The sequence below is a fragment of the Zeus faber genome, assembly GCF_960531495.2.
Source record: "Zeus faber genome assembly, chromosome: 4".
Classification (NCBI taxonomy): domain Eukaryota; kingdom Metazoa; phylum Chordata; class Actinopteri; order Zeiformes; family Zeidae; genus Zeus; species Zeus faber.
This window is the reverse complement of record NC_137191.1, coordinates 26,313,843-26,327,405: the sequence shown is the minus strand read 5'-3', so window position 1 is coordinate 26,327,405 and position 13,563 is coordinate 26,313,843. Positions and strand designations below refer to the sequence as shown.

The window sequence follows — 13,563 nt, the reverse complement described above, 5'->3', positions numbered from 1 at the left end:
AGGTATCACCCAGTAACAAAAGAAAATAAAGGAAAATAAACAGCCACGGTATGTTAAAATATCAATCTGTCGTTCATTATATTAATTTCTCTGCAAAGCCATGAGGTCAAGGTGAGGTACAGTACAGTTTGTGACTCGCTAAAGGTTGGGGTCAGTTCTGTCCAAATTCAAATCAACTGATAATACAGAAACGGTGAATGGAACTAAAGGAAGAACCCCGGTACCACCGCTGGGTGACTTTTTTCTTTTTTTTTTTTTACCTACAATCGTTGTAACTTGTTTTAGAAACTCTGACGAACTCCTGAAACAGAGAGAACCAACCCCAACCCTGATGTAGCTGAGGTCAGGCATGTGTGCTCTTCTACGGTAATGAAACAAAGACGACAGTCGGTCAAAATCGGCCCAGACCTCCCACTGGACACGGCTGCTTACTTCACCATTGCCGTTGGATTTTAGCTTAATTAGTCATGAAATGCAAAATCTTGGTTATCTCCAAAGGGTCAGTGTGAAGTCCACCATCTATCGCTAGTCCACGGGCCTGGTAGCGTCAAATCCCAATGTAAACTCTTCATAAATAAGTTCAAAAGAGGCTCAGCTTTGCTCACATTTGAGCAGCACTTGTCGGGCCGTGTGCTCTTCTCCTAGGCGAGTGCTTTTCCTAACATTTTGGCAACGTTTCTTTTTTTAAACTGAGGGCGTGAATGGCACTTCGATTTCACCTGTGTGGCCCAGGATGGTACAAATCCCACCGTCAACACGCTATAAGCAAACGTTTGAGGCTAAAACAGTGCTGAACACGACTGAAAGGTTTTCTTGAAGAAGCGCGCCACGCAGCTATAGCAACACTGAACCGGGGCCGGCCCAAGCCTTTAAGGGGGCCCCGAAGCACAATGTGATCTGAGGACAGTGGCGTCAGTGGGGGGGGATGCACGGTGTGTGTTCTTTGTTGTTGTTGTTTTTTCCCAATTAGGAAATGGATGATCATGGAAATAGGAAACATGATCTAAAATAAAAACACAGTTTTGTTTGAAGAAACGGCAAATGGTGACGTGCAGCGGATCGGAGATTTCCCGGTGCGCCGCTGATTGGGGGCCCTCCACCGCTCTTTGAGGGCCTCTGGTGGCCACGGGCGTGTGCAGGTGCTTAATCCACTTACGCCTCGGGCTGGCCCCGCACTGAATAGTAATTCAAATCTCCTGTCACAATCTGAATACAACAGGATGGACTGACACAGTACAGTACGGTACATCACTCCATGTGACCTAATCCCATAAACCGCCATCGTCGGCAGATGCACAGACTTGTGGGGACTGTCTGAAGATGCCTTGCGGTACGGCATAGCAAGTTCCTGTGCACCACAGGCTTTCATCTCTCGGACTTTTGGGATGAATAGGCACCGTTGGGTGGAACAAGAAGCTGAGGGAGATGAACAAGGGGTATTTCACTGTCTTTGTTCGTATTCTCCCAGTTCCATGGATTCCCATTGGCCAGAACGGCCTCGTGGAGAACAATCCCATCGGATAACACGAAGGAGACAAACAGCAGCCAGAGCTGGAGAGAGAGAGAGAGAGGGCAGGCGGTGCAAGCTTCCGCGGTGTTTGTTGAAGAGTGCTTCGTTAAACCTGCAAAGTAGCTCATGGAATGAGGATTGGGAACCAAGGACGGAGGGAAGGGATTACCGTTGGACAGATTTGGGTTAAGACAAAAGCACAGTTGACTCTGAACAACTAACAAAGGCCTGGACATTGATAGGTACATTATTTTATCTAGTCAAGCAACCAGTTATCTTCTGATGGAGCTTCTGTTGCCACCCTCCTCCTCCTCCTCCTTTAAAGTGAGAGTTCACGGGGGTGGAGGCAGTCGCACGTCCAGCAGGCTGTAGGCGAACACATTCCAGAAGACGGCGCAGAGCACGAAGAGGGTGTAGACACAGAAGAAGATCCAAAACAGGGACTGCTCCTGGAGCCTCTGCTCGTAGTTCTGCAGGACGACCACGCCCAGGGTCAGCCCCACCGCCACGCCGCCCAGGTGGGCCACAAAGCTGGGGTTGGGGCAGGGCGGGAAGGCCGGGGGGTAGAAGCGTAGCCACACGGCCCGACCGAATTCCACGCTCACTGCGAAGGGGAAAGAGCGAGAGATGGGAACGCTCATGATACCAACATTGTTAGCGGGAAACAGTTGATCAGCAAAGCGAGAAAAATCCATTATCTGTATTCGCCAATGCTTTTAGGACTAGGAACAACAGGCAGGACTGATATCTTCTCAACCAATTTTAATTAAGTTGCCTACCTGCCCGAATCTTATATCAACATTTATTTTAGATTTAGCTGCCTCATGTATAGTAAAAGGGAAATCACCCCCCCTCCCCCTTTGCACTGAACGGAGGGCATAGTTCCCCTCCAAGGAGTGGATTGGAATGGACCAGGCAACGCACGACAAATCTGACCTCCGTGAGCGGCAATTGTTTAAGACGACACAGGTTAATTGTGGGAGCCTGGTTCTGACTTTTTCTTCAGAATCTCCACCAATAACTCTCCTTATGAAAGCAGGGACAATAAGCACAAGGATTAATATAATCACGAGCAGTGACAATTCTGTGTTTAAAGCCCTTGCTATTTCCACCCCCCCCTACACACACACACACCACTACCCACACCACCACCATTCGCGCGCGGCTCTCAAATCACTGGCCCAGAGCCACCTCTCCGCCTCGCGAACTGGGTCAAGAGCGGAACGCGTCCTCGCTGCAGGTTGTAGGTACACAAGGCTGAGTCAACCAGCCCCTGGCCTCCTGTCCACGCCACCCAAACAAATCATAAATCACGGAGCCTCCAAACTGATATTAGGCCCCCCCCCCCGTTTACGCTGATGTTCTCGTGGTTTCCGTGATCAAGGTCATAAATAATATAAGTTCTGTGGTCTCTGGAAATTCTACCTCTGATGAATAATAACTGTCGGAATGTAGAAAATATGTTCTAACTTCATATTGGGGGAAATAGAACTGTAGTATAAAGCATTATAACTATTACTATAGCAATTTGTAATGCATAATACATGATCTAATACATAAACATAATCCAAACGCATTTCTGAAAATTCACTTAGTAATTTACTTTGTGAGTATGAGGGATATGGGAGCCTCTACAGCAAAAAAAAATACTAAACCATTTTTAGCCAAGTTTTCTTTTGCTCAGAAAGGATTCTCTCTCTTCAGACTTACTGCAAACCAGGGCCATGGCCATCCGGAACAACTTGAATTGACACTTCATACCCGACCAGTTCTGCACAGGGAGGAAGAGAAGGAAACAAAAAGGGATGCAGAGGTAAAAGGGTGTGAGAACAGGGGTTCGGTAATTAAAGCGAGAGCATTGTCAGACTCCAAGCAAAAACTGAGAGCGCCAGTGGAGAGAGAGTGCGTGAAAAGAGAAAATTATCTCTTACACAAACACAGTATATATATATCTCTCCCTCTCTCCTTCACACAAAAGCAAAAGCCCTCCTATCATTTTCAATTAGTGTCAACTTTGAAAGCCTGCAAAACTTGATGTTTTGCCCTTTGAACTTTCCCGTTCACGCAGAGCAAAATAATCCAATTTGGTCTGAGAGGAGGAAGAGAAGCCTCTCCACCCCGACCCTCCAGGAGACAATAAGTGACCATGAAGTGCAAATATTTAATGATGAAGAAAACCCAATTACAACAGAGAGAGGTCCAGCCTGAGTGGAGTGGAGAGGGGCTGGACTCAATGTCTTTGACCAAAATGGTTCAAGGACAGAACGGATGAAAATGTCTCTTGAAAACGCTGTCTTGAAAACACGTTGGCTCACGCACACACCAATCTGTCAATTTGGACCGTATGGAATGTGTAGATAAAACCAGCACCTGCCGAGCCACAGCAGACGCTTTGATGGGACCAGATATGTCTGAGCGCTGTCCTGGCAGGACAACTGAGTGATGTGATAAACATCTATCTGAACATACACACAGACACACACACACACACACACACACACACACACACACACACACACACAAATATAAAGATATAGATATAAAGACATAGAGACAACTTCGTCCCCCAACGACTGAATGCAAATGGAGATACACGCACATACACACAGGGACAAAAAGACACATAGTAGGACAGACACACACACACACGCACACATACACACACACTCACCATCACGACGTTGGCCAGGTGCGCTGAGACCAGCGCATACACCCCTCCAGAGGACCCGACCACGGGAGCCGTCATGTCCGTCACAGATACCGCCAGTGACCCTGGAATAATCACAGCCATAGATCAAAAGGTCAAAGGTGACAATGGCTGCCGTTTTTCAAGGAAATCATCAAAAGTTGTAAATTCTAAGTCTGTCACTTCTGTACTTTGACATTGGTGCTTCCAAACGGGATAGTTGGAAAAACATGGACACACAGAAATACTTAATTCCCCTCAGAAGAGCATTAGAAATGCATTGTCCTTGAGAATAAATTACATAATTGAAATAAATTCATTGCAAATACAAAGCCTAAATACTCTACACCATTCGATAACTTTGCATTCCCTCCCATTTCCATATTTATTATTATTAATTACGAGAAGGATGAACATTATTTTAATTTAATTTAATTTGATGTGATTTAATTTAATTTCAATTCATTGCAGATTTATTTTTGTTATTTTTTAATTTATTGAGTTGGATGCATATTCCCCAAGTTGATCTTGAAAGTTCAATTTCATATCAATGATACAGATATAGATCATAATGTGATCATTTACAGTCCCCAACGCAGAAAAAAGAAGATATTTCTGGCCACCTGGAGCATGCACAGCAGACTAAAGCTATTTGTATAGACTCACCACATATAGAGAACTAGTTGTGAGGTTATTTCAATCTGAAGGAAACTTTCTGACTAATATCGTAGAGGAGAGACCCTGGCTAGAATTTACCACCCCCCAAAAATCTTCAATGAGAAAGTCTTACTAAATGAGGCCACTGAAGACGTCGTTCCTGCTGGCTGTGTCACTCCGATGAGGAAAAGGGCTTTATTTATTCGTATTATAAAGACCAATTTGCCACATGCTACTCAAACGCGTCGATCTCGTATTGTGCGTGCATTGTTACCCCATAAACTGTGATTCTATGTAAAATAAATGCATTCACAGAGACTTTGCTGCTGTAAATAGAGAAACAGCCTTTTCAACACCACAGCGCCCATTCAACCCCTACAACAAAAGAAACCATTGGGCTGTAAAAAAAGAAAAAAAACAAAAAAAAAAAAACCTCAATATGAGGCCATTCAGAGACGGAACGTTTTTGGTGAAAAACCAGTTTGTGCAAGAGCGGCAGAGCAGTCCATGTGTTCATGTGTCAGGGAGCGAGGGATGATTAGAGCATTGAATTACGCAAACGGACACTGACGGCCTTTTAAGGGTTCTTTGTTTCATGTTTATTTACTTATTATATGTCTCAATGTTTTCTATTGTCCTTAATCCGTACAGTGTTACATAGAGTTTTACTGGTTTTCCATAGATTTTCTTCCATGAATATACACTTAATGTATTATGTGAAACTGATTGACTGAATGTGTTGCCAGATAATAGAGGTTATATTAAGACTCTCTCTCTCTCAGTCTCACACACACACACGCACGCACGCACGCACGCACGCACGCACGCACGCACACACACACACCGTGCCTTAAACTGGTTGAAATTGACCTGTGTAAATTATTGATGCCGAAGTACGTGAGACATCGCAGCCTACGCTGCAGAAAAGCGAACACATGGGGCCGGTGATGAATGATCCTCCTCGCTAAAACTTCTCTAACCCTCACATTCACAGTCACGCTCACACACACACACACACACACACACACACACACACACACACACACACACACACACACACACACACACACACACACACACACACACACACACACCAACTTAAAATCCATCTTTCTGAGACACAAACATGATAAGTAAGGACTCAAGTTTCTGGTGCACTTCTAAACCAAAAAGTAGTAAACTGGGAGACCAGTCCTCACAAGTAAATTAAAACATTAACACACACACACACGCATGCACGCACGCACGCACGCACGCACGCACACACACACACACACTTATTTCTCCTCAAAATGCTTACTACTTTCACTCAATGACACAGACACACACACGCCTTCTTATGGCAGACTGGGACGGTCTCGGAGTTCAAAGATTACAAATCACCACGTGGTGGGATGATAGGATGATCAGTACGCTATATATGGATCTGGCTCAGGCACGATATGAAAGCAAATAAACCGACACACACACACACCCACTCGCACACACGCACACACACACACACATACACACACACACACACCAACTAAAAATCCATTTACTTGGTGTCGTCATCCTGACAATGGTCTCATTCTGTCAGCAAATCTACCCTGTAATAGTTGATTGTGTTTTCAGGGGGTTTTACAGCAACATTATTTCACTTTCACTTCAGAAGAGAAAAGTTGGACACATCAAATGTGTGTGTGTGTGTGTGTGTGTGCGTGTGTTCAGAACAACATGAGTAAGAAGAAAATTCAGCACAACACACGCACACGCACATGCACACACACACAAAACACTTTATTACAGACAACTCAAATAACACTGAGCCATCAAATGACCAGACTTAAAAATTAAATATATTTGTCAAAAAAAAAGCTGAACTATAGCCATCACCATAGCAACAACAAATGAGCTACTTGTAAAACTAAAATCATTGCGCACTCACCCTTAGGCCATCAAATGATCATCATCCTGTGTGTGTGTGTGTGTGTGTGTGTGTGTGTGTGTGTGTGTCTGTGTGTAGCGTGTTATACTGTAATGTCACCGTTATTGACTTTAAAGATGACTTTTAGATGCCACTTTATTGTCCTTGTGGAGAAAATGCAACCATTGTCGAGACAGACAGACAGACAGACAGACAGATAGATAGATAGATAGACAGACAGACAGACAGACAGACAGACAGACAGACAGATAGATAAACAGATGGAGGGATGGGGGGGGTCTGGCGTCTTATTATAACTAGATGAGAGCATGGCGAATTGGTGTAATAATAGTGTCTGACTTACCCAGTCATTAATCACTTGCTGTATGGCAATTCCTCTAGGTGATTACCGCACACCCACATCCACACCCACACCCACCCCCCCCCCCCCCCCCCCCACACACACACACGTAAATATATAGGTATTCCTGTAATTAACTTGGTGAAAATATTATTCAAGCACACAAAGCCTTCCTAAAGCCATGTGAAGGACTTTCATCCTTGTGCAGTCTTCCCCTGGTCAGTGCTTTTTTTTTTTCTCTGTACAGCGACGTCTCATTCATCTTGGTTATTCATCGAAGCCGAAGAATAAAAGAAAAAGAACCCGGGCCAGCCAGCGGGGGAATGCTAATAGTGAACATCAATGCTCATCATGGGGAGCAATACATACGAGCTGTTGATGCTCTTCAAGACGGCCGAAAACACATCTGCAAAAAGCATCAATGTGGAAAGACACACTCCTGGCGAGGAACGTACTGTAGACATACTTTCTGAGCTCGAGTGACGAGCTTGAATCCCCCCATTAGATAGAACAGTGGTCCTCAACATTTTTGAGGTTGCAAATTTAGGTTGAGGTTCGTGACCCCCTCCCATGCGACTCACCCTTGAAACACACTGCGGTGACCCGCGACGCTTAAGCACCCTGCCTTGTTGGCACTGCTGTTTACACCGGCGCCCCGCCCTCCTCACCCCCAATTCACACCAAGAGCATCACGTCAGCGCCACGTCACATGTTGCTCGATTCGTCAATTCACACTGGGTCCGTCAATATTCTGTCTACGACCGGTACCGAGAGCAGCTGTGGACTGTATCAACCTTTAATGGGTAAAAGTAAATCTTTGCTTTCGTTTTCACCCCTTTGCTTTTAATTTCATTCGCATTTGGAGTCTGTTTGTTTATTAACGTAGTCAGATTAGTTTGAAATTATTTTCATCGAGTTGAGTTTAGCGTTCATTGTTTATCTTTCACACAGCAGCTTCTCCCTTGAATACAATACGTTTTATTGCTGGAATGAGTAATCTATTGTGGGAGTCTCTACCCGCCGGTAGGGGTTTAAGGAGGGCGACTTTCTGGCACTGGGGCGCCGACATGGCGTGAGTTTTTATTACAGATATAGAACAGAAAGGCTCGCTGGCAAAAAAAAGAAATAATAAACCATAATAAGAATAATAACGACAGAAGGAAGGAAGGGGCAGGAGGAATGACGCTTCCCTAGATGCTGGGCCAGCCCCGTGTGCCGACCCCCCTCTGCAAGACAGACAAACATTAAGAAACCTTCCTGTCCAGCGTCGCTCGGGCACTAATTCGGCCAATTCGGGAAAGCAGTGCGGCTGCGGGAAAGAAGCTGCGCTGCCATCTGCAGCCGCGGCTTTACCATGCCCCTTTGTCCACCACATCTATATATACACATTGCGGCTATTAACAGGCGGAAGGCGGTGCCGGTTCTTCTCCGAGGGTCTGAAGGAGAAGGGGCTGCAGCAGTGGGTTCATCCCATTAACCAGGGGAGGAGGATGCAAGGAATTTGTGTGTGATGTGCATGTGTATTTATTGGACTTCCTACTCTCACTCATTTCTTAATTTCTGTTATAATGGGTTTTCTGATCATTTTTTTGTAATCAGTTATTTGTGGTTCTATTATTAAATGAAGAAAAACATGCAATGGATACATTATTGCACATTTGATAAAAACATATTAATAGCTTAATAAAACCAAATAAATAAATAATACAATAATACAAAAATCTGCTGTCAGTTTGACTAGAGCCCACACATAGTGGACTGGAAGCAGCAAGGAGACCGCCCCCCCTTCCACTGTCCTCCGTGTTACTGACAGGTACGGTATACCAGACCAATAACGCACACATTCACACTCATTTCACTTACTCGTTCAAATCTGTTTTATAATAACTACACTATATCATTGGGATGAGAGCTTTAATGGATAAATCATTCTCAAAAAATAAGATTGGGGTCGCGACCCCCAGGTCGAGAACTGCTGGGATAGAAGAGTAGAGCCCAACAGGTGGATGCAGGGGAGGTGGAGGGAGTGCAGCAACGCAGCAAGCAAACAGGCAGCAAAGCAGGTAGAGCAGGAGGGATTGGCTGCTTAAATAGGCCGGCCCCTAAGGATGGATTCGATTCAAGTATTTCCTAGGTGCTTTTCTGGGTGATGCGTTACTTTAAAGTCCACAAGTAAAAAGGTCATTTTTCGATGTAGATCACAACTAGAGCAAAAAAGTGTATACTGTACATATATAAATATATACTGTATGTACAGTATATAGTTGAGTCTGCGGGTGTGTGGCTTTGTATATGCTCTTTTGCACATCATTGTGTGTCATCATTTTTGTATTGACAGTTAGTGTGTATGTGTGTATATTTGTTTGTGTATTCGTGTCCTTGTAGCGTTTCGAAACACACCATCGATGTGAATGCGTCCATATGTGCGTCCATCAAACTCCTTTGTGTTCTTGTGTCTGAGAGCGCGTTGCTTCCTTAAGTGTCTTTGCCCTCTCTCTCAGCTGGGTCCTTACTTAACCTCTGAACTTTGACCTGATCCCTGTAGGGTTCCAGCTGAGACCCGTTGTTGAGGTTTCCCCCCCACCCCCTCCATTTATATAGGGTGCATGGGGTGCATTTATATAGAGCTTTTGTAGTCATACGACTAAAAGAGCTTTACAGTGCATACCTCACATTCACCTATTCACACACACATTCAAACATCGATGGCGGCGGCAACCGTGAAAGGCGCACACCTGCTCAACGAGAGTGAGTTTGGGGTTGAAGTGTCTTGCGCAAGGACACTTCAACAGATCGGCAATCTTCCGATCACTAAACAACTCGCTCTACCTCCTACCGCTATCCCTATATGAAGCAAAGAGAGGTGACACTTAAAATATCGGCACATTCAATGGGTTTTACGTTGATTTGATTCCAGTAGCCCTATTTCATGGCTGACAACAAAATGTTCCACTATCCCCATGGGGACCTCAAATGCAAAATACAGTCACTTATTTAATCATTTTGAAGCTTCGACTTCAAAAACGAAAATGTGGGTCGAGTGGAAGTCTAAATATTTAAGACGCACAATTTGATTTGTATTCATACTGTAGAAAACCAGATACAAACTTCTGCAACCTTCCCTTGTGTGATGTCCCTTTTCACTCTACTGCAGTAGACAATGAATATAATGTATTAGACTAAACGACCGTTATTCATTGCAGACCAGATCTTCATTCTGACACCTCTCTGCCCAACACCGCTCCACCATCATTTTCCAGACTTTCTTCATCCTTTTGCTGGAAGATGAAAATAGTCCTGTTTTGAGTTGTGAGATGAAGTTCCTTTGTCGCCGGCAGACAAACAAACCCCGTCCCACAAAGCCAACTCTCACATCAGAGGCTACACGCCACCAACAAACACCTCTTCCCTTCCTCTGCCGGTCAATATCTAATTAAAACAGCAGACACTCACATGTGTGTGTGTTTGTGTGTGTGTGTGTGTGTGTGTGTGTGTGTGTGTGCCCGCGTGCGTGTGCCTGTGTATAATGACACCCCCTCCTCCTCCATTTCAGATGGGATTCCCCGGGCTGGTCACTCATCCCACCGCCCACCCGCCCGCCCACTCCGCACACACATACACACAATCACACACGCAAAAGCACATACACACACACAAAATTGCAATCTCCTGCATACAAACCACAAAACACTAAGGCAGGCAGCAAGGAGCGCGAGAGAGAAACAGAGGGATCCATAATAATAATATTATGCAAAGATCGTTTTACTAAAATATGAAAACATGTTCTCAACCCCTCAATAATCTCCCGGTTCCTTTCTCGAAATGTCAAGCAATATTGCCATTTCAATTATCACGTCACCAGCAGTGTCAGCCATAGGCAGCAATAAAAAGAAGAAAGAAACGAAAATCTCATCTTAGGGAAAATGCTGATGTTGCCCTGGGGAGGAAAAAGCAAGATTAGAGGGAGATGACGTGTGTTGATAGGGGGAAATGAAAAAAAAAATAATAATACTAAAAAAAATAATCAGCTTGTGGCGACAAACAGACGTGAACATACATTTGCCATCCCAGCTACAGCTGGCAGCTAATGTCAATGAGGAATTAGAGAATCACAGTGACATTTGCCGCCAGCCTCTCTCTCTCTCTCTCTCTCGCTCTCTCTCTCTCTCTCTCTCGCTCTCTCTCTCTCTCTCTCTCTCGCTCTGGCTTTTTCTGTTACGCTCACTGACTCAGAACAGATGTGAACCCATAAGCACAACACCAAAACGATCAGGTAAGAAGTCAAAGTCCACAAGGTTTAATTTAAAAAACAGTCAGGGATCACAACCAGGAGATCAGTCAGAGAAGGGGAACTTATCCGGCAGGGAACCAGGCAGATAATCAGGGTCCAGGGGATCCGAGGGGTTCGAGCAGAATGTACAGGAATCAGGAAATAGCGCGAGAACGTACAGTGTAATGCAAGAGACAATCTGGCAGAGAAGAAGGGGAAGTGAACTGGTATTTATACTGAGGGACTAAAAGAGGAATGGGCTGCAGGCGGGGGAAACCAGGTGAAGGGAAGGGAGTGACAGCAAAACAAAAGGGAGTGGGCGGATCTGAAATGACACGGAGGTTAGTGACACGGCGCGAGGAAACGACCAGATGAAAGTAAACCATGAAAAAAATGAGTGACCTGAATAAAACAAGTATAAATAGTGGGAGATCAGGAAGGATTCCTGACATTTCCAGTGGCTCTGTGTGTCTGTCTGCCTCCCTCTCTACTCGCCACTCTCTCTCAGCTCTTTTCCATCTCTGTTTTCTCTCAAGGCAGAGTAATTCCATTTCCAGTCAGTCACTATCACTGAGCTTTCTTTCATTTTCTGCCTTTGTTGTTTGTGTGTGCATGTGTGTGTGTATGCATGTGTGCTTAACTGTGCTCCATATGAGATGATTCTGTTTCCTCTGCACTCTACGTAACTGTTATAAGGGGAAGGGGTTAGGATGGGGTTGCTGTGTGTGTGAGGGGGAGTGTGTGTGTGTGTGTGTGTGTGTGTGTGTGTGTGTGTGTGTGTGTGTGTGTCTGTGTGTGTGTGTGTGTGTGTGTGTGTGTGCATGCGTGCATGTCTGGTGTGTGCGTGTGTGTGTATGTGTGTGTGTGATGGCCACTCCACAATGTCAGAGTAGAGCAGAGGCCATTCCTCAATACCAATTAGTCAGACGGGACTTTGCTTGTGCTCCTGGAAAATCCTTTCAGTTCATCCCTCGAAAGAACAAACTCGATTGGGTTTCCCACCACAGTGAATGCTGGGATATCTGGATCAAACACCGGGTCAAGTCACCAACAGAGGCATCCTTGATATGTTAGGTGGGAACGAGAACACACCAGGGTATTTTAGGCCTTCTGGGCTTGACGTGAACTTCAGTTTGGAATTGAATTTAAGATAACTAAAGAGGAATACCACCCATTTTCAATATAAACACGGCCAAAGCTATGCCCTCGTAGTTATGTGGTCCATAGAACCAATTCCTACACATCTCGAGCCGGGGTAGGTGGAACTCCAAATAAGGCCATATACCTCACAGCCAGGGAAGGTGGAACTCCAAATAAGGGCATATACAGTACGTCACAGCTAGGTACATCAGCAGTACGTCACAGCCCAAACCTGTCAAATAGCCTGACTGCCCACTTAGGAAGGAATTGGTTCTATGGACCACATAACAACTATGAGGGTATTGTTTTGGCCCTTACATGCTGAAAATGTATTCCCCTTTAAGTGGCTTCTCAAGAACATAAGTGCAGACAAACGTATATTGATAAATGGGCGTAGACTTCAGTGGGCGGGCACATGCATCCCCCTTACATCCCACACTGAGCCCCATAGACAGAACACAAGCACAGTGTGTTCTCATGACGTGTCTGTGTGTGTGTGGGCCATCTGTCTCACACACGACATTACCCACACACAATCATGCTATATACAAACAGACCACCCCCCCCCCCCCCCCTCACACACACACACACACACACACTCATCAGAATATAGACAAAGCCTCACAGACAAACTCAATTGTCGATTGCACAACGACAAACAGATGGAACGTCGGTGGAATTAAATGGTCGCCCGTCAAACTTTGTGTGTCTCTTCTCTGGAGGGGAGAGAATATAAGCACGAGAGAAATTTGAGCTGTCAGAGAATGAATAACTGATAGATAGATAGATAGATAGATAGATACTTCAAAACTGTAGATACTGTCGATAGATAGGTACAGTAACATAAACATTATTGATCGCCAAACAACCAGATGTGTGTGTGTGTGTGTGTGTGTGTGTGTGTGTGTGTGTGTGTGTGTGTGCGTGTGTGTCTGTATGTATAAACACACCTGCCAGCACTCCACACACGTAGATAAGGCCGATCCTCAGAGCACCGTGGACCATCTCCAGTGGAACGCCCACCAGCAGCTGC

General features: G+C 45.0%; 1 protein-coding gene across 2 annotated transcripts in view; it reads right to left on the bottom strand.

Annotated features, from left to right (window-relative positions):
- Positions 1-1,701: 1,701 nt before the first annotated feature.
- The window catches only part of rhbdl3 (rhomboid, veinlet-like 3), a 63,505-nt gene continuing 51,643 nt past the window's right edge, over positions 1,702-13,563 (bottom strand). For both annotated transcript variants that reach the window (XM_079998552.1, XM_079998553.1), the window contains 4 exons: positions 13,481-13,563; positions 4,182-4,282; positions 3,221-3,281; positions 1,702-2,114 (listed from right to left, as the gene is read on the bottom strand). The exon at positions 13,481-13,563 is cut by the window's right edge and continues 30 nt beyond it. In XM_079998552.1, coding sequence (XP_079854678.1) covers positions 1,843-2,114; positions 3,221-3,281; positions 4,182-4,282; positions 13,481-13,563 — 517 coding nt within the window. In that variant the 3' untranslated portion in view covers positions 1,702-1,842. The remainder of the gene's footprint in view (positions 2,115-3,220; positions 3,282-4,181; positions 4,283-13,480) is intronic.